Source organism: Carcharodon carcharias, chromosome 2 (genome assembly GCF_017639515.1).
Source record: "Carcharodon carcharias isolate sCarCar2 chromosome 2, sCarCar2.pri, whole genome shotgun sequence".
Lineage (NCBI taxonomy): Eukaryota > Metazoa > Chordata > Chondrichthyes > Lamniformes > Lamnidae > Carcharodon > Carcharodon carcharias.
The window spans coordinates 123,124,401-123,144,168 of record NC_054468.1 but is presented as its reverse complement, the minus strand read 5'-3'; the positions used below and the strand labels follow the sequence as shown (position 1 = coordinate 123,144,168).

The 19,768-nt window shown below is 40.7% G+C and overlaps 1 protein-coding gene across 4 annotated transcripts in view; it reads right to left on the bottom strand.

Moving 5' to 3' along the window:
* vps54 (VPS54 subunit of GARP complex) overlaps window positions 1-19,768 on the bottom strand; it is a 144,192-nt gene that overhangs the window by 1,746 nt on the left and 122,678 nt on the right. For 2 of the 4 annotated variants that reach the window (XM_041177147.1, XM_041177136.1), the window contains exons 19-22: window positions 17,624-17,745; window positions 10,269-10,349; window positions 8,894-9,001; window positions 431-525 (exon numbers count right to left, since the gene is read on the bottom strand). In XM_041177147.1, coding sequence (XP_041033081.1) covers window positions 431-525; window positions 8,894-9,001; window positions 10,269-10,349; window positions 17,624-17,745 — 406 coding nt within the window. Of the gene's footprint in view, window positions 1-424; window positions 526-3,217; window positions 3,308-4,135; window positions 4,517-8,893; window positions 9,002-10,268; window positions 10,350-17,623; window positions 17,746-19,768 lie in introns of those variants that run through there. The other 2 variants (XR_005941698.1, XM_041177158.1) reach the window with 2 other exon arrangements.

Sequence of the window (19,768 nt, the reverse complement as noted above, 5' to 3'; positions counted from 1 at the left end):
ATTTATTGACCGGCACCAAATTATCACTCTTAAACATGTAAATATATCACTCAAATAAATTAACACTCAAATTTATCAAATAACTTTTTTTTAAAGCAAAAAAATGTTTTTTTAGTTATGTTTTAAAATGCCCAATCTTGCTGGTTCATGGCAGATTTTGCATTTGGCGACATGGCCTAAGATGGCAGCTCAATACCACCTTCGAGGGCAACAAGAGATGGGCAATAAATGCTGGACTAGCCAGGGACACTAACATCCCAAGAAAGAATAAATTTAAAATGTGAATGAGCTTGAGCAGGACCTCGGTGGGGGGTGGGGGGAGAGAGAGAAACACAACTCAAAGTAGGCGCAAATGTTCACCAATTATGCTCAAACCAGAAACTACCTGACTGTATTGAGATACACCGCAAGCTAACATAACTGTACAAACCCATGCAAAGGTCCCCCATCATTTACAACATTCAAACGTATCAGCTGCCTCTTCAGGTGAATTTTAAAACTTGAATTGATTCTCAAGAACAGCATCTGGCGGAAAGAGAGAAAGATGTGTGTGAATTATAGTGCTAGATTTTGTCAAGTATACAAAGTTAAATCTCTTGCAGAAGATAGAGTCACACCACTTGACATACGATAGAGTCACACCACCGGACATACTTGTAAATACTCACAGTAATATTTGTGGTGAACTGTATCTCCCCCAAGTGCCATTTGCTGTGTTAAACATTCTTAAAGCAGTTCAGCAAAGTACAATCATGTGGATAACACCAACTCTACAATCTTCAGATCAACATATTAATGGAGGTCACTGAATGGCCTTTGGGAGGTAGGACATGAAACTCACTAATAGCATCAAAACTAGACACTTACCCCAGCATGGGTCAGTGATTCTGCATTCAATTGGTAATTACTGTAAGTGTAAATTACTTCAACTATTAGGACCATTGAATTGGTCACTAATTGTACCATGGCTTTGAGATTCCTAACCTATTTATCTGTAACATTTCTTCCCTATAAAATAATGCAGGCTTGATACATTGAGTTAAAACAATCTCCATATACATAAATAAAAATGTATTTCTATAGCACTCTTTTTAATTTCCTCTGCATTCATTTGGGAGGGTCTCCAGGAACAAAAGCGGGGAAGCTTATCAACAAATCTTTGAAGGTGACCGGACAAGTTGCAATGTCGTTATAATCTGAGGCAAAGACTGCAAAAGCTAATAAATCACACAAAACCTTTTAAAAATCACCGGTTAGGCCTAGCCACAATACTGTGGATAATTTTGGGCGCCACACTTTAGGAAGGATGCAAAGGCGTTGGACAGATTGACCAGATTGAGGGACTTCAGTTAAATGGAGAGACCAGAGAAACTGGGATTATTGTCCTTAGATCAGAGAATGCTTGGGGGAGATTGAAGAGAGGTTTTCAAAGTATGAGGAGTTTTGATAAAGAAAGACTGCTTCCACTGGAAGGAAGGTTGATAACCTGAGAATACCAATTTAAAACAATTGGCAAAAAATCCAGGCGGGGGGAATGGGAATGAGAAAGTTAGGATGATCTGGAACATGCTGCCTGAAAGGGAAGCAGGTTCAATAGCAACTTTCAAAAGGAGGCTGGAGAAATATCCTTGCAAATCTTTTCATTTTCAGTTGCCCAGGACCAAAATGCCCTTGAACTGCTGTTTCAGCAGTTTAAAGGTTAATAAGTGCCCATTTGTGTGTGGAAACCCATTAGACTGGGTATTTTTACCATTTGGTCTCAATTAGGGATAAAACTTGGCTCACAAACAAAATTCTGAAAATGTGGAAAGTTTTATTTTATTATTGTATTGTATTCACTAAATTTACATAATACTATTATTCATGAACAAAATATTTTTCATTCAATTTTGATCTTCTCCTTAAAGCACTGATTCACTCCATGACAGTCTATACCTTAAAGGCAATTTTCCATATTAGCTCAGACTATTCCATATTAGGGGAAGTCTGTCATGTTCCCTGCCTCCATCTCTTGTCCACCCCTACACTCTCCCTAACCAGAGAAGAATTAGGGGGCAAGAATTTCCAATCCAAGGAAGTGTTAAATTCAGGATTAATAATTACCTCCACTGTACCTCATTGCCACATTAGGTAGTGTATTCTGGAAGCAAATTTGTGACACCTATTGGAATTGAGAATGTGGATATGGGGGTGAGCAGTGGATTGAGTTTAGCTCTATGCTTCTCATAGTCCAATAGTTTGCCAACACTCATTGTTAAGTCAAAACCATTAACCAAAATAATTAAATTTACTGAATGACCTCCAAATGAAGAGGTTACCAACAATATTTCACTTTTTTGCAGCTTTTACTTTAACATGAATAATAATCAACATAAATTACACATGAATTTAAAATAAAAAGGTAAATTTCATTTTAAATAGTCGATACAACAAAGATATATCTTACACAACCACAAGCACTTGCATCACTCCCCACACAATTCTGACACTAGCTAGCTACAATGTTCCACAATATGCTGCTCTTTATTCATGCAGGATACATCAGGAGTCCTACCCAGCAACAGCTTTCACCTTTTGAGTTTCATGGGTACGATTATCATCAGCAAGGCACACTTCTACGGACCCTCTCTCCCTCAGGTCAAGACAGTCCCGATGGTGTAGCTAATCAGAGCTCCTTTTCAACCAACCAACAGCATACCAGTTCACAGTTTGGTCACTTCTGGGGAAAATACTGAGCTCTTTAGCATCTCTGAGCCATTCACATAACTTTCTAGGTTTTAGACCTTCTTAGCCAGCTTGCACAGTACTTCCAAGAACTCCTGTCTCATTTTCTGCCGAACAGAAAAACTGATCTCTTCCTCCTGAGTGATTTGCTGCTTCTCCTCACAAGAAACGTGTATTCCTCTTTCTGTCTGTCTGCTTTCTCTTTGTGTCTGCATCTGTACGCTGTTTGCCTTCACCCTCCAGCTCCTCTCCTTGCAGCTTCCCTATGCGTCTGCCAGCTACATGGTTTCTTTTTTTAAAATCTTCCTTCCTGTTGGTGCTGCTTCCAGGTCAAGGGTCGCCAGGTCACATGGACCAATATTCCTTATTATCCAAGAAATTTAGAATTGATCCCTTTACAATTGATGCAAACTCTTAAAAGTACTTTTCAAATATTCTTCAAAACAATTACAGATTCCACAGACCTTTTAAAGAAATTACAAATTTTCCTTACCGTACTGCTACTGGTCAAATGTCGTCACAATACTGACAACCTGAGCCAGGGACTGGCCCACAGGACTGTATTCCAATATAAATTCAATGCCTTTAGGAATTGGAAAAGGAAGGAGGGGGAAGAATTTAGCCACACTGCAGTTTTCCATACATAAAATAACATGCTCATCTGCAGATAAAGATGACATGTGTGCCAAATTTGAATTGTGGATTCATACGTATAGTAATACCAAATCTCCTAAAAACTCACTCTGTATTGTATCATAGGAAGGCATTATCCTGAATCAGGCACTGACTAGAACCACATGAATAACTTGCACTGTTACAATTCTCTCTCTCTCGATGAATAATGAAAGTTGCACGGTTACACTTTCACCACAGCAGGTTGAGCGCCAACCTGCTGAAACCAAATTTTACACACAAAGTGGGTTTGGAAGGCTGCTTTGGAGAAAGAAAATATAAACCTGGAGACACAAAGTAACAATGACAGCTTTTACTGTGTTACAAAGATATTAAATACAATATTACTCTATAAAAAAAAAATTCAACATTTAGCTCTCTTTGTGGGAGTACCGCATGCAACCGAACAGAGCTGTACTAAGAAAATAGGCTCAGCTATTATTTCATACCAGTGCATAAATATCTGAAAATGATAAAAAGTGAAAAACAAGGAGCATAGTTGCTATCCTTTATTAGAATATGTCCTTTTGAGGAAAAGAGTTTCATGTAGTTTCTGTATTTAACTTCAAAGATTTAAGGAAATGTGCTAAGATCTGCGGATGAAGAATATTCCATGTACTTAATCCTCTTCTTTCTTGCCTTCACCTGACTGAGCAATACTTTAACTAGATAAAGTGAGCGGGTGTCCAGCCCCACATCCCTACAGGAGGACATGCAGCGGTGACACAATACAACTCACCAGGGTTGTGGTGACACTAGAACAGTGCGAAGATCAGCTACAGAGTTCATCTGCCCAAACTGCACAAAGTTGAATCTGCAGAACGGTATGCTAGTGAATCAAGCCAGTGCTTACAGCTTGCATGTAATCACGGTTTGAGTCTATCGTGAACTGCAGTACATTTACCATTCTCAGCAAAGCTCTGGCAGTCTTTTTTTTAGGGGGGGAGGAGACTGAGATTAGCAGAAGGTTGATAATCAGCTTCTTGTGGCTGATAGGTCCCCTAATCAATCAATGCAAAACTCGCAAGTGTCTGGAGGACCCCAGGTGCCTTCTTGTTATCTTTTGAAACGATTATGGTCTTTGAAGAAGAGTAAATTGAGCTGGAGGACGATGACTTTTCTGTGAAAATGAAACAAAAGTCAGTTTGCAAACTCAGACTTAGGAGAACATTGACTTCAAGCACAATTTTGAAAGCTGCTCACTCACACAAGCAAGTACCATGCAGTGAAAAATCTCTTACAGAAGGATAAAAGCAAAAAACTGCAGATGCTGGAAATCCAAAACAAAAACAAAAATACCTGGAAAAACTCACCCTGGTCCACTCCTCCTACACCTCCTACACCTCAACCCCCTCCCACAGCACCTTCCCATGCAACCACAGAAGGTGTGACACCTGCCCCTTTACTTCCCCTCTCCTCACTGTCCAAGGGCCCAAACACTCCTTTCAAGTGAAGCAGCATTTCACTTGCACTTCCTTCAATTTAATCTACTGCATTCGTTGCTCCCAATGTGGTTACCTCTACATTGAAGAGACCAAACGCAGACTGGGTGACCGCTTTGCAGAAAACCTTCGGTCTGTCCGCAAGCATGACCCAGACCTCCCTGTCGCTTGCCATTTTAACACTCCACCCTGCTCTCATGCTCACATGCCTGTCCTTGGCTTGCTGCAATGTTCCAGTGAAGCTCAACGCAAACCGGAGGAACAGCACCTCATCTTCCGACTAGGCACTTTACAGCCTTCCGGACTGAATATTGAGTTCAACAATTTTAGGTCATGAACTCTCTCCTCCATCCCCACCCCCTTTCCGATTCCCCCCTCTTTTCCCCAATAATTTATATAGATTTTTGTTTTCCCACCTATTTCCATTATTTTTAAATGTATTTCCATCCATTGTTTTATCTCTACCTTTCAGCCTATTTCGATCCCTTCCCTTCACCCCACCCCCACTAGGGCTATCTGTACCTTGCTTATCCTGCTTTCTACCCTTAATTAGCACATTCCTTAGATAATATCACCACCTTCAACACCTCTTTGTCCTTTTGTCTAGGACATCTTTTGGCTATCTCCACCTCTGGCCCTCTCTCCAGCTCTACCTCTCCCACCCCAACTTAAACCAGCTTATATTTCACCTCTTTTCTATTTTTCCTTAGTTCTGTTGAAGAGTCGTACGGACTCGAAACGTTAACTGTGTTCCTCTCCGCAGATGCTGCCAGACCTGCTGAGTTTATCCAGGTATTTTTGTTTTTGTCTTACAGAAGGATGCCTGCATGTAAATCAGTGACAAGCTACAATGGTACATGGTACTTCTTAAATATACTTCATTTAACATAAATACAAACTGATTACATAGAAAAAGAAAATGTACAGAGGGACATTTCAACTTACCAGAGGCTTGAAACTTGAATAATTATGGATAACACTGCAAACTTGTCCTGCAGCATGTTTCAGTTTCTGTTGTTGGAACTCTGCTTCATCATTGTCCTTTCAACCATTACACAGGAGAATATTTTGCTTTTCCAGCGATATGTTTATTTACAACCCCGAGAGTTTAAAGTTTGGCAACTTCACTCCACTTTAGCTAACTTGTCCCAATGCGTAATGGCCTTTCTCCATGCATGGGTAGAGGTTTGCTGTGTCAAACCTTGACTCTCAGAAAATGCATAACAGTTGTGCAATACAGTTCCCACCACCCACAATAAGCTTAGCACAGGCAGCCACCTATCTCACACAACTAGAACTAACCATTTCTCAGTAGCACAGCTCAACACAAAGACACCGTTTAGGGCATATTAAGCACACCAGCTATTTTGGGCAGTTCAATAAATTCTTCACAACTTATCAATACTCTGTATTTAGCAATTTACACATTGCATTACCATATCCTCTACCTGTGAGACCAGCAGCTTTCTGCTGCTCTGCTTTTGTTAGAATGCACAAAGGGAATAATGCCAGCTGAGTTTCTACTGGAAAATTAAAGGTGGTTTTATCTTACTTCTATCCCAGCCTCCAGTTGACAAAAACACTCTCAAATATAAAAAGGCGGTTTAAATTTGGAGTTTTGCCAACAGAGGCACTTTGCCAGCTGGTGCAGGGTTAGCTGCCTACTGAACTGTGAACTATTTTTTTGTTCATTCATGAGGGCGTCGCTGGCTTGGCCAGTATTTATTGCCCATCCCTAATTGCCCTTGAGAACTGAAAGGCTTGCTAGGCCATTTTAGGGGCATTTAAGAGTCAACCACGTTGCTGTGGGTCTAGAGTCAGGGCGGCAGATTTCCTTCCCTAAAGGACATTAGTGAAACAGATGGGTTTTTACAACAATCGACAATGGTTTCATGGTCATCATTAGAGTTTTAATTCCAGATTTTTATTGAATTCAAATTTCACCATCTGCTGTGGCAGGATTCAAACCCGTGTCCCCAGAGCTTTACCCTGGATCTCTGGATTACTAGTCCAGCGACAATACCACTATGCCACCACCTCCCCAGTTGCCTTTGAGGAAGTGGTGTGCTGCCTTCTTGAAACGCTGCAGTCCATGTGGTGTAGGTACATCCACAGTGCTGTTAGGGAGGGAGATCCAGGATTTTGACCCAAGAACAGTGAAGGAACAGTGATATATTTTCAAGTCAGGATGGTGAGTGACTTGTGGGGGAACTTGCAGGTGATGGTGTTCCCATGTATCTGCTCCTCCTGTTCTTCTAGATGGTAGTGGTCGTGGGTTTGGAAGGTGTTGTTGAAGGAGCCTTGGTAAGTTGCTGCAGTGCATCTTGTAGATAGTACACACTGCTGCTACTGTGCGTCGGTGGTGGAGGGAGTGAGTATTGAAGGTAGTGGATGGGGTACCAAACAAGTTGGCTGCTTTGTCCTGGATGGTGTCCAGCTTCTTGAGTGTTGTTGGAGCTGCACTCATCCAGGCAAGTTGGGAATATTCCATCACATTCCTGATTTGTGTCTTGTAGATGGTGGACAGGCCTTGGGGAGTCAGGAGGTGAGTTATTCTCCACAGGATTCCCAGTCTCTGGCCTGCTCTTGTAGTCACAGTATTTATATGGATAGTCCAGTTCAGTTTCTGGTCAAAAGTAGCTCCCAAGATATTGATATTTGAGGATTCAGCGATGGTGTTGCCATTGAACGTCAAGGGGCGGGGCTTAGATTCTCTTTTCTTGGAGATGGTCATTGCCTGGCATTTGTGTGGTGCAAATGTTACTTTCCACTTATCAGCCCAAGCCTGGATATTGTCCAGGTCTTGCTTTATATGGACATAGCCTGCTTCAGTATGTGAGGAGTCGCGAATGGTGAACATTAAGCATTCAGCGAACATCCCCACTTCTGAACCTTTTGATGAAAGGAAGGTCACTGATGAAGCAACTCAAGATGATTGGGTCTAGGACACTACCCTGAGGAACTCCCGCAGCGATGCTCTGTGACTGAGATGATTGACTTCCAACAACCACAACCAGTCCCACAAGCATTTCCTGCATAAGGGGCTGACAGAGAATAGCGCCAGGTAAAGTAATGAATTTGAACTGGGATGTGTAAGACACAGAAACCATTCACATCATTGATCCTCAGAGGCTAGATACTAACAGTGTAAAAACAGCACAAGAGGCTGATTTTCAGATACATTAGCATTCCTAATAACTAACATGCCTTCCTGCCAGGACACCATCCAAAAGGCTTGATGATATGCTTCCATCTCAGGTCAGATATCAATCATGTCCTTGGTGTTTTAGTACTTTTTAATTTTAACATTTTGACAATATTATTAATATACCTCAAATTCTAACATCAGAACTTCTGACGGCACCATTCATGTTTCAGTGCTGTTTGTTGATGAAGGTAGAACAATATCTTCAGCTGCCAGAATCCCTTATTAAGGAACCTTTAATTCTGCTGGCAGTCATTTATTTTGGCATATAGATTATATAAATATTTTCGACCAGGCCTTTCTTGCCTCTTTGCCAAAAGGCAACAACTGGTGCTAGATACCGTTCCCCGTGAGCTGGTCATACTCAGGTATTTAACCCAACTGGTATCAGCTTAGGCAGCAAGACCCAGTTGTCCATGGAACACCCACAGCCAATTCTGCCTTCGACTTCTAAGCATCCAGCTTTAATCATTAGTTATAATCAGCTGCAGGAACCTGGGCGGATTTCTCTCTAGTTCTGCTCTGGGGCCAATTAGGAGTCTGGCTAACTTCTGTATCTCAGCACTTCACAGCCTCCATAGTTCATTACCAGAGCAGCAGGTGCTCATGAACCTCCACCTGTTCTGTTAAGAAAAGTAAAATAACAATTTCTTTCTGGCAACCAAAAAGAATTAATGGATCAACATGGCACTTTGTAAATTTTGCAAATTAATAATTTACTGATTAATAAATCTTGCTGCTTTGAGTAAGGATAGAAGTGAATATTTTCCTATGTTACGGAAAAATGGGTTGCTGTGATTTACAATTCCCCATTGTAAAATAAATACATTTATAATATAAAAATGCCGACCTGTGTTTGCTCTGCAGGTAAGACGTCGTGTATAGCTTCATGCATCTTAGCTGTTTGTTTGCAGACATTTCGGAAGCAGTTAGAGGGTACAGGTGCTTTCACTTCATACTGTAGGCAAAATAAAAACTGAACTGTAACTTTCACAGATCAATGGAGATTTACCATTTACAATAATACAGGACCATGCATTTAAAACAATCTAAATAGCTGCATTTTAAACTCTCAGTTTGGGGAAGAAGAAACTACCAGCATTGCCAGTATTGCTTTAACATTTTTCCCATTTGCAATGACTGACAAGTCTATGTGGATCTTTTCTGTGACCCTCCAGTCAGTGCATCAACTTCCTCCTCCTCCATTGCTGATTTTACTTTATCCTCCTAGCTGGTTATTCTTTAATTCCATTAGTCACCAGATTACATAGAATCTCAACTCCTGGATTCAATTTTCTGCACAGCTACATTGCATCAGAGATTCTTGCACGCGATCCAATTACAGCAAAAAAACCCTTCCAGATTCATTCTGTAATAACAAAAGACATTTTCTCAAAAATCCAGACATCCCACAGAGTAAGAGAAAAATGTCACCACTCTGCCTAGCTCTGCTTTACAACCTAATGATCATCCAGCAAAATCACTGGGCATTTCCCTCAAGGAAATCTCTCGCTCCTCCAAGAAAACTCCTCCTTATCCTCAGCAATTTCAAGCGCCCCCCCCTAACAACCCCGATCATCCAACCTCTTTGACTTCCTACCTTTCTTATATCCCTCAATCTCACCTTCCACATTGAGGGCTGCAGCAGTTGAAGAAAGCTCACTGCCAGCTTCTTTCTCCAATTTGGGATGGTCAATAAATCAGATCTCGCCAGTGTTTCCCACAATCCAAGAACAAACAGTAAACTCCCCTACCCAACCCCCGAACTGCATTCTCACATGAGGCGTCAAAAGACCTTGCGTTCTTCTCACTGATACAGTTCTCACATCACATTATCATCTCCCTCCTCCTACACAACTCTTGGCAGTCCAAGCTTTTCAAAAATTGTCTTCCACTCTTGAGGAAGAGGAGAAGAAAACTGGAGTTACAACTCTCACTGACCTTAACAGCCAACTGAACAATTGCAATGGGGGTGATCTGGAAGCAGATCCCTTTTAAACAAAGGAAACTATTTATGAAGTGTGACTAGAACTTCATTGCTGATTCACTCCCAATTAACCACTGCCCCAACTCGCCAAAAGACAACAGAAGCACAACTAACTCTGTTTCTTTAGTGAGACTAAGTTTCTAACTTGGGCTGAAAAATAATTAACAGAATCATTTGAAGCTGTGGTTTCTTAAGCACAACAAAAATATATCCAGAAAACCAAAACTGCTAATTTTACCTTAGACAAAGTTTTGTCACAGAGATTGTCCATGATTGCAACAAGCTTTGCCACGATTTCAGATATATGGTCATTATAATCCTTTAAAAGAAAAGGTTTTGCATTTATTTCACATACAAATATATCGTATATGCAGAAACTAGCTACTTAGGCCTAACTTTATGCTTTGCTCAAAAAGGTTGAAATAACCACACTGGGCTGGATTTGCATAATCTAAAATGGTGGAATGTTAACATATACAGCTGTCTTTAGTAACCCAGCTACACTGCTCATTTCTAAACTTCCTTAATAAGGGTGCGGGGAGAAAGAGCCAGGAGGGAAAATGAATGACAATATGTAGTGGAAGAAAAGCTGATATTTTCATATTTCCCTCTTGCAGCGCATTTATCAGAAACTGCAGCTACAGAAGCTGATCTTGTAAACAACTCAAATGCAGTATTAATGCCTCCATCTTGATCCCAAAGGAGGAAATATCTCAACAGCCCAGAGGCAATTTGCTCTCATGAACTTGGCGGAAAAACTCAAGCGATATCAGTGTTACTCTCAGTTTCTCAAACCTTCAGTTTTTCAAAGCTTTTTGCGATGTTTGATTCCTTGTAGAACATTGTAAGTTTCTACTTTATTGATCAACTCCTAAGTCTATACCAAAAAAAGGATTAATTTTACATCTCTTTCAGCAAATAATTTTGTATGGATTTTACAGGATGTGGCAGAAGTGGCTGGAGGCCAACAGGCTTTATATGTTATTCATGAGAAACTGCATACTGAGGCGAGTAATGCAGGGGAAGACACAAAATGAAACAGCCCTGCTGGAAACAATAAGCACCTGGAGGCCAGGATTAGTAACTTGCTCATCCTGCTTTCTACCCTTAATGTCACCATTAGCACATTCCATAGCTAATATCACCACCGTCAACACCCCTTTGTCCTTTTGTCTATGACAATTTTGGCAATCTCTTCTTTGCCTCCACCTGGCCCCCTATCCAGCTCTACCTGTCTCACCCCCCTCAACCAGCTTATATTTCAAAACAAAAATAAAAATACCTGGAAAAACTCAGCAGGTCTGGCAGCATCTGCGGAGAGGAACACATGTAACGTTTCGAGTCCGTATGACTCTTCAACAGAACTAAGTAAAAATAGATGAGAGGTGAAATATAAGCTGGTTTAAGGGGAGGTGGGACAAGTAGAGCTGGATAGAGGGCCAGTGATAGGTGGAGATAACCAAAAGATGTCCTAGACAAAAGGAAAAGGAGGTGTTGAAGGTGGTGATATTATCTAAGGAATGTGCTAATTAAGGGTAGAAAGCAGGACAAGCAAGGTACAGATAGCCCTGGTGGGGGTGGGGTGGGGTGAAGGAATCGAAAAAGGCTAAAAGACAGAGATAAAACAATGGATGGAAATACATTTAAAAATAATGGAAATAGGTGGGAAAACAAAAATCTATATAAATTATTGGAAAAAAAGGGGAGAATTGGAAAGGGGGTGGGGATAGAGAAGAGAGTTCATGATCTAAAATTGTTGAACTCAATATTCAGTCCGGAAGGCTGTAAAGTGCCTAGTCAGAAGGTGCTGTTCTTCCAGTTTGCGTTGAGCTTCACTGGAACATTGCAGCAGGCCAAGGACAGACATGTGGGCATGAGAGCAGGGTGGAGTGTTGAAATGGCAAGTGACAGGGAGTTCTGGATAATGCTTGCGGACAGACCGAAGGTGTTCTGTAAAGTGGTCACCCAGTCTGCGTTTGGTCTTATATTTCATCTCATTTCTATTTTTCCTCAGTTCTGATGAAGAGTCATACGGACTCAAAACGTTAACTGTATTCCTCTCCACAGATGCTGTCAGACCTGCTGAGCTTTTCCAGCTATTTTTGTTTTTGTTTCAGATTTCCAGCATCCACAGTATTTTGCTTTTATCTTAGTAACAGGAGGTTCTTACACAATACAAGTACTACACATCATGTGAAGAACAAGGATAGGTAAAGGCCGTCATTTTGTAATGATGGAAAACTTCAGTTAACCGACTATAAACTGGCTTACTGCAAGTGAGAGAACAGAATCAGAACTAGTATAAGGTTGCTTTTTGACCCAATGGATCAAGGGTCCCACGAGAAAGAAACCATCTCTAGACCGAAGCCCATAAATTACTGAGCGATTTTAGTCCATAAAAGCTTAATGTGAACAAGAGATTTGTAAAATAATTTAAGCTTGTTACACAACTAGGTAGATAAGTGAAAAAAATCTTTCTTTTTCATTCTACATTGTTTTCATTTTGAAGGCTGTCAACCAGTGCAATCCTCACACTCCTGCACTGTATATTGATTAATACAATACATGTCACAAGGAGTTGAATTAGCATAAGGAGATTTACAAGGGGACCCTAGATACAACATTGCATGAATTATTTTCAGTGCACAATATGATAAAGCAATTAAAAATAGAACACTAAACTATTTAGCCAGAACAAGCTGACCAAAATGATGCTAATACTTTACATAAAATGCATTATTCAGATTACACTTGGAGCAGTGTGCCCAATTTTTGATACCACAATGTAACAAGGATATTTATATATAAACAATGGTTAGGATGGGTACAAGACTGACCACAGTCTTAAGGAAAGATTGAAGAACCAGTTCTACAGTCTGGAACGTAAATGGTTAACAAACAGCCAAATTTAACCATTAAAATATTAAATCATATATAAAGGTAAGTCTTAATAATTATTATTCTAAATAGTCATTTGATAGTACAGCACTTCAAAACGTTGAAAAAAGAGACATGCTGTTGAAGCTTTATGTCTTGCACTCATCAGAACAGAAGCAAGAATATCAAATTTCAAAGGGAACAGAGGTTCCCTGATGCATTCTCCATGGCAATACCTCAACCAAAGTCCACTTGCTAACCAATCAACACCTTTTTCCATTTGGTATAAATTGTTGTTCTCTTTGAAATTTGGTATTCTTGCATTTTTCTTGATTATTATTCTGTTGGACCAAAGGACAAAAATGTAGATGAGTAGAAACCAAATTTAAAATGGAGGATAGTGTGAGAGGAGGACCCCGAGACAGGCAGTCAGCAGCACCCAGAGGAGAGTGTGAAAGGAGGACCCTGGGACAGGCAGTCAGCAGCATCTAGAGGAGAGTACGAGAGGAGGACCCTGGGGACAGGCAGTCAGCAGCATCTCGAGGAGTGTGTGAAAGGAGGACCTTGGGACAGGCAGTCAGCAGCATCTAGAGAAGAGTGCTAGAGGAGGATACATCAGGGAGGGGGAAGAGTTACCTGGATGCTGTTTTAGGAGACAGTCACACCCCTTAGATTAATTACATTAAATCTGGACCATGGTCAGGGACAGGAGGGTGTGATTGCGAGTGAGGCAGGTATGAGGATCCAAAATTTGGCTTTGGAGGAGCCTCAGCCAGTGCCCTTGTCCAATAGGTACAAGGTACTTGCTCCAGTGTGGACGAGGGCACAGACTGCAGGGGGTGAGTAAACTGACCATAGAACCATGGTACAGAGTGCCATTCAAGTGGGCGGAGAAAAGAGAAATATTGTAGTAGTAGTAGTAGTAGAGGAGAGCATAGTTAGAGGAATAGATACTGTTCTCTGCAGCAAAGGCAGAGAGTCCTGAAGGCTGTATTGCCTACCTGGTGCCAAGGTTAAGGACAGCTCTTCTGGGCTGGAGAGGAACTTGGAGTGGGAGGGGAAGGATCCAGTTGTCTTGGTCCATGTAGGTACTAATGACATAGATAGGACTAGGAAAGACGTTCTGCTGAGGGACTACGAGCAGCTCAGGGCAAAATTAAAAAAGCAGAACCACAAAGGTAATAATCTCCGGATTACACCCTGAGCCATATGCAAATTGATGCAGGGTAAATAAGATTAGAGGAGTAAATGTGTAGCTCAAAAGATTGGTGTGGAAGAAATGGGTTCCGATTCATAGGACACCGGCACCAGTACTGGGGAAGAAGAGAGTTGCTCGATTGGGATAGGCTTCATTTGAATCATGCTGGGGCCAGTGTCCTGGCGAATCATATAACTAGGGCTGTAAATAGGACTTTAAACTAATTAAGGGGGAGAGGGTTCAATTGAAGGGAAATTTAAAAAATCAAAAAGAAACGAGAGAGCAGAGGTGCAGCATAGTGAAGAGGCGAACGATAATCAAAGTGTGACAGGAAGGGGCAGAAAATAAAAGCAGAAGAGTGCAGCAGAAATCAGAACCAGAATGAGTAATAATGGTAAAAGGTCAAAGCTTAAGGCTCTTTATCTGAATGTATGCAGCATTTGTAACAAGATAAGGTGAGTTGACGGCATAAATAGAAACAAACGAAAATGGCTTGATAGCTATTACAGAAACTTGGTTACAGGGTGACCAAGACCGGGAACTCAATATATAAGGGTATTCAATGTTCTGGAAAAATAGGCAAAAAGGAAAAGGAGATGGGGTAGCTTTGTTAATAAAAGAAGGTATCAGTGCGGTGGTGAGTAGTGATATAGATCGTGATGTGGAATCAGTTTGGGTGGAAATAAGGGGAAGAAGTCACGGATGGGAGCCGTCTATAGACCCCCGAAGAGTTGCCTCACTGTAGGACAAAGTATAAATCAGGAAATAATGGAGGCATGTAAGAAAGGCACTACAATTGTCATGGGTGATTTTAATCTGCATATTGATTGGATAAATCAGACTGGCAGGGGTAACATTGAATACGAATTTGTAGAATGCATCAGGGATTGTTTCTTAAGAGAAATACGTTGCAGAACCTACCAGGGAAAAGACTATTTCAGATTTAGTAATGTGTAATGAGGTGGGATTAATAAGAGATATCATAGTTAAGGATCCTCTACGGGGTAGCGATCACAACGTGGTAGAATTTCAAATTCAGTTTGAGGGCGAGCAACTCAGGTCTCAAACCAGTGTCCTCAACTTAAATAAGGGCAATTACAGAGGTATGCAGAAAGCTGTCTAAAGTGGGCTGGGAAAATAGACTAAGGGGAAGGTCAGTGGATGAGCAGTGGCAGACATTTAAGCAGGTATTTCATAACACTCAGCAAAAATTTATCCCGGTCAAAAAGAAGGACTCGATGAGAAGGATGAACCACCCATGGTTAACAAAGGTGGTCACGGAGGGTATCCAATCAAAAACTAAGGCATACAAAGTGGCAAAAACTAGTGGTAGGCCAGAGGATTGGGAATTTTTTTTAGGAACCAGCAGCGGATGAACTAAAAAGCTAATAAAGAGGGAGAAAATTGATTATGAAAGTAAATTGGCAAAATATAAAAACAAACAGCAAGAGCTTCTAGGGGTATGTAAAAAGAAAGAGAGTGGCTAAAGTGCGACTGGAGAACTGATAACAGGGAACAGGGAAACGGCAAATAATTTAAATCAATATTTTGCATCAGTCTTCACGGTGAAGGATACTATAAACATCCCAGAGATATCAAATAAGCAACGAGCTAATGGGAGCAAAGGCCTTGTAACAGTCTCTATCATGAGGGACAAAGTATTTGACAAACTAACGGGACAAGTCGCCAGGATCTGATGGTCTACATCCAAGGGTTTTAAAGGAAGCAGCTGCAGAGATAGTGGAGGCATTGGTCGAAATATCCCGGAACTCACTGGATTCCAGGAGGGTCCCAGCGGATTGGAAAACCGCTAATGTGACGCCCCTATTCAAGGAGGGAGGGAGACAAAAAGTGGGAATCCATAGGCCAGTCACCCTAACATCTGTCATTGGGAAAATGCTAGAGTCTGTTATTAAGTAAGAAATAGCAGGACATTTAGAAAAGCTTAACGCAATCAAACAGAGTCAACATAGTTTTGTGAAAGGGAAATCATGTTTGACAAATTTGCTGTAGTTTTTTGAGGACATTAGCAGAGTTGATAAAGGGGAACCAGTAGATGTAGTGTATTTGGATTTCCAGAAGGCATTCAATTAAGTGCCTCATAAAAGGCTATTGCACAAGGTAGGAGCTCACAGTATTGGGGGTAATGTATTAGCATGGATCAAAGATTGGTTAACACACAGAAGACAGTGTTGGGATTAATAGGTCTTTTTCAGATTGGAAAGACATAACTTGTGGAGTACGATAAGGATCAGTCCTAGGGCCTCGATTATTTACTATCTATATTAATGACTTGGAGGAGGGGGCAGAGTGTAATGTATCTAAATTTGCTGACAATACAAAAATAGGTGTGAGGGCATGTTGTGATGAGGACATAAGGAATCTGCAAGGGGAGATATATAGGTTAAATGAGAGGGCAAAAACTTGGCAGATGGAGTTTAATGTAGGAAAGTGAGAGATCATGCACTTTGGTAGGAAGAATCAAAAGACAGACTATTATTTAAATGGAGAGAGACTCCAAAAAAGTGCAGCACAGAGGGATCTGGGTGTTCTTGTGCATGAAACACAAAGTTAGCATGCAGGTGCAGCAAGTAATTAAGGCGGCAAAGAGAATTTTGGCCTGTATTGCTAGGGGGTTGGAGGTTAAAAATAGGGAAGTCTTGTTACAACTGTACTGGGTGTTGGTGTGGCCACACCTGGAGTACTGTATACAGTTTTGGTCCCTGTATTTAAGAAAAGAGATGCTGGCATTGGAGGCAGTTCAAAAGAGATTCACTCGGCTGATTCCTGGGATGAAGGGGTTAACTTATAAAGAACAGCAAAACAGGTTAGGCCTTTATTCATTGGAATTTAGAAGAAAGAGGGGTAATTTTATTGAATTGTACAAGATGAGGGGGCTTGACAGGGTAGATGTTGAGAAGATGTTTCCGCTAGTGGGGGAATCTCAAACTAGGGGACACAGGTACAGAATAAGGGGACACTCATTTAAAACGGCGATGCAAAGCAATTTCTTCTCTCAGAGGGTAGTGAATGTCTGGAATTCTCTACCCCAGAGAGCTGTGGAGGCTAGATCAGTGAAAGTGTTTAACGAGGAGGTAGATAGATTTTTGAAATATCGGGGAGTTGAGGGCTACGAGGAACTGGCATGAAAGAGGAGTTGAGGCCTGGGGCAGATCAGTCATGATCTAATTGAATAGTGGGGCTGGCTTGAGGGGCCGAATGCACTACTCCTGCTTCTATTTCTTATGTTATGTCAGGAAGAGGCAAAAACGTTATAAACATTCAAAATACAACAGGATATTTAACAGGAAAGTGAGGATACCAGAGGGACAGCACAAAAAATCCTCAACTTTATTGTCCTTATGCTCTTCGCAAACCAAAACAAGGGATAAACAAGTTTTCGGCAAACCCCACTCATTAAATAGGAACTTTTAAATCATTTTTGTCTAACTGGTTCCAATCCAACTTAAAGTTCATGTTTAACATATTACAATTTAGAAGATGCTTAACAATATTACCTTAGTTATATGGTCAAAGTGCCTCAGCATATTGTACTGCTTTGGCTGTAGCCGAGCTTCAAAGTGCACTCTAATTTTGGGAATGTAGTGCACAATAAGCTGTAAACAACGAGAGGCAAGAGCTACATAGATAAAATTAAGAGAAAGGCAAGATTATTAACGAAGCGTTGAACCTTTTTTGGACATCAAGAGATGGAAGACAATGAATTAAATATAAATTCTTAAACAGAAATGGGCCATTTCACCTAATCATTCTGCACTGGTGCTCATACTCTACAAAAGCTGTAATCACAATGCCATGTCCCCGCTTGGTTTCCATAATCCCTCAACCACCTATATAGCTCATTCTTAAATGCTGACATGGTTTTTGCTTCAATTACTACTTGTAGAAATGCAACCTGTCTCACAGCCTGGAAAAAAAAATCATCTCCAGCACTCTATCATAAATATCTTGCAGTTAATCTTCAATCTATATCCCCTTGCATCACTGGAAAACTTTTTCTACATACTTTGTCCCATTCCTTCGTAATTTTAAACACCTCTTTCAAAACACAATTTAATCTCCTCTACTCTGACAAAAACAAACAGCACTAAGCATTCAAAGTCAGGCCAGGCAGCATATTAGTGAATCTACACTCCAGCCCCTGTACTGCCTGAACATCCTTTGTATAATGTCCAAAACTGCACACACAACTGTGATCTTATTAGAGATTTACTGTTGCACTGTCACTTTCATATTCTACACATCATGCCTTAAAAACCGTGTACTCCAATACTGTTGTTAATTGCCTTGTCCAGTTAAGCTGCTGCTTTTTAGTTCTTGTGATCATGACCTCCCAAAACCCTCTGCTCCCCTATATCACCTATCATTCTTCCAAAGTATTTTTCAAAACATGCTCCTCCCCATAGCTACTGATATCAAATTTCACCCAAAATCTCTTTAAGTTCTCAGATTTTATACCCATTTTACCAACATTTGCAAACATGGATAGCACTCTCTCTAGCTCTATATCCAAATCACTGATGTGCACAGTGAACAGATGCAGTCCCTGAACAGAACCCTGTGGAACACTGCTACCCAATTCCAAACACTCTGAGAAACTGCCCCTTACACCCACTGTTTCCTCCCTTCTAACCGATTTACTGTATTTGCCCCACTTCCATAGGCCTATAATCTTCTGTGTGGTACTTTGTCAGAGGTATTATACTCAAAACTAAATCATGTCTGTATTAACAGAGTAGAAAATATCACAATCTCCAACTTGTTTTAATTTCATTTTGTCCAGTACATAGTAATTTTGCCTGCCATCATTCTTTCTCTCTGACTCCTTCCAGAGTTATATTTCACACATCTAATTTATGCAAGATTGTTGTGTAGCATGCACCACACAATTCACAGTAGGCAGAAGTCAAACGAGATCATATATTATGAGTATAATCAAATATTTGCATTGCCAAAATCAGAAGTAATATTCTTTATATTCTAGGATGTGGATTTAAAGCTGACATTTATCCGTGTCATAGTGCTAGCTGATATGAAAAAGTTCTATTAATAACACTAACTCATATAGCACCTTCCCTGTTAAAAGGGAACAGTATTAAATCTATTTGCTGGGGTTCTGGGCTCAATATCGGCACACGCAGAAATAACACTTGGAAAATTAAAATTGCATTTGGTGTGGAGGGCTATGGGGAAGTTACACTGGTAGGAGAAGTAGTGGAGTAATTATCTGATCTCTGCTCTACACAGCAGCACTGACCACGTTATGTTTCCCTGGGTGTTGTCAGGAACACAGCTGAGACACTATTTGTACTGGGTGAGTATGCAGGTGGGATAGCTGATGCTGGAAGATCCTGATTGTGAGCTTCTCCCCTAGGATCCACCAAAGCCAAGTGTGCAGATCAGGAGTTGTTGCTTCATCTGCTTCTCCAGCTGGGGACAGCTAAGCAACTCCTTGATGAGAAGGGTCACAATTATAGATTATCCTAGGAGTGGAAAAATTAAGTGCCAAAGATCTAAGCAGTTTTTTTGAGCAAGTTTATTTGCTGGAAATTGATGAAACACTATATATCCTAAGTACTGTAATTTTCACATTTAATAAAACTATTATTAAACATTAATCGTATTAAATTTGTGTTCTTTAA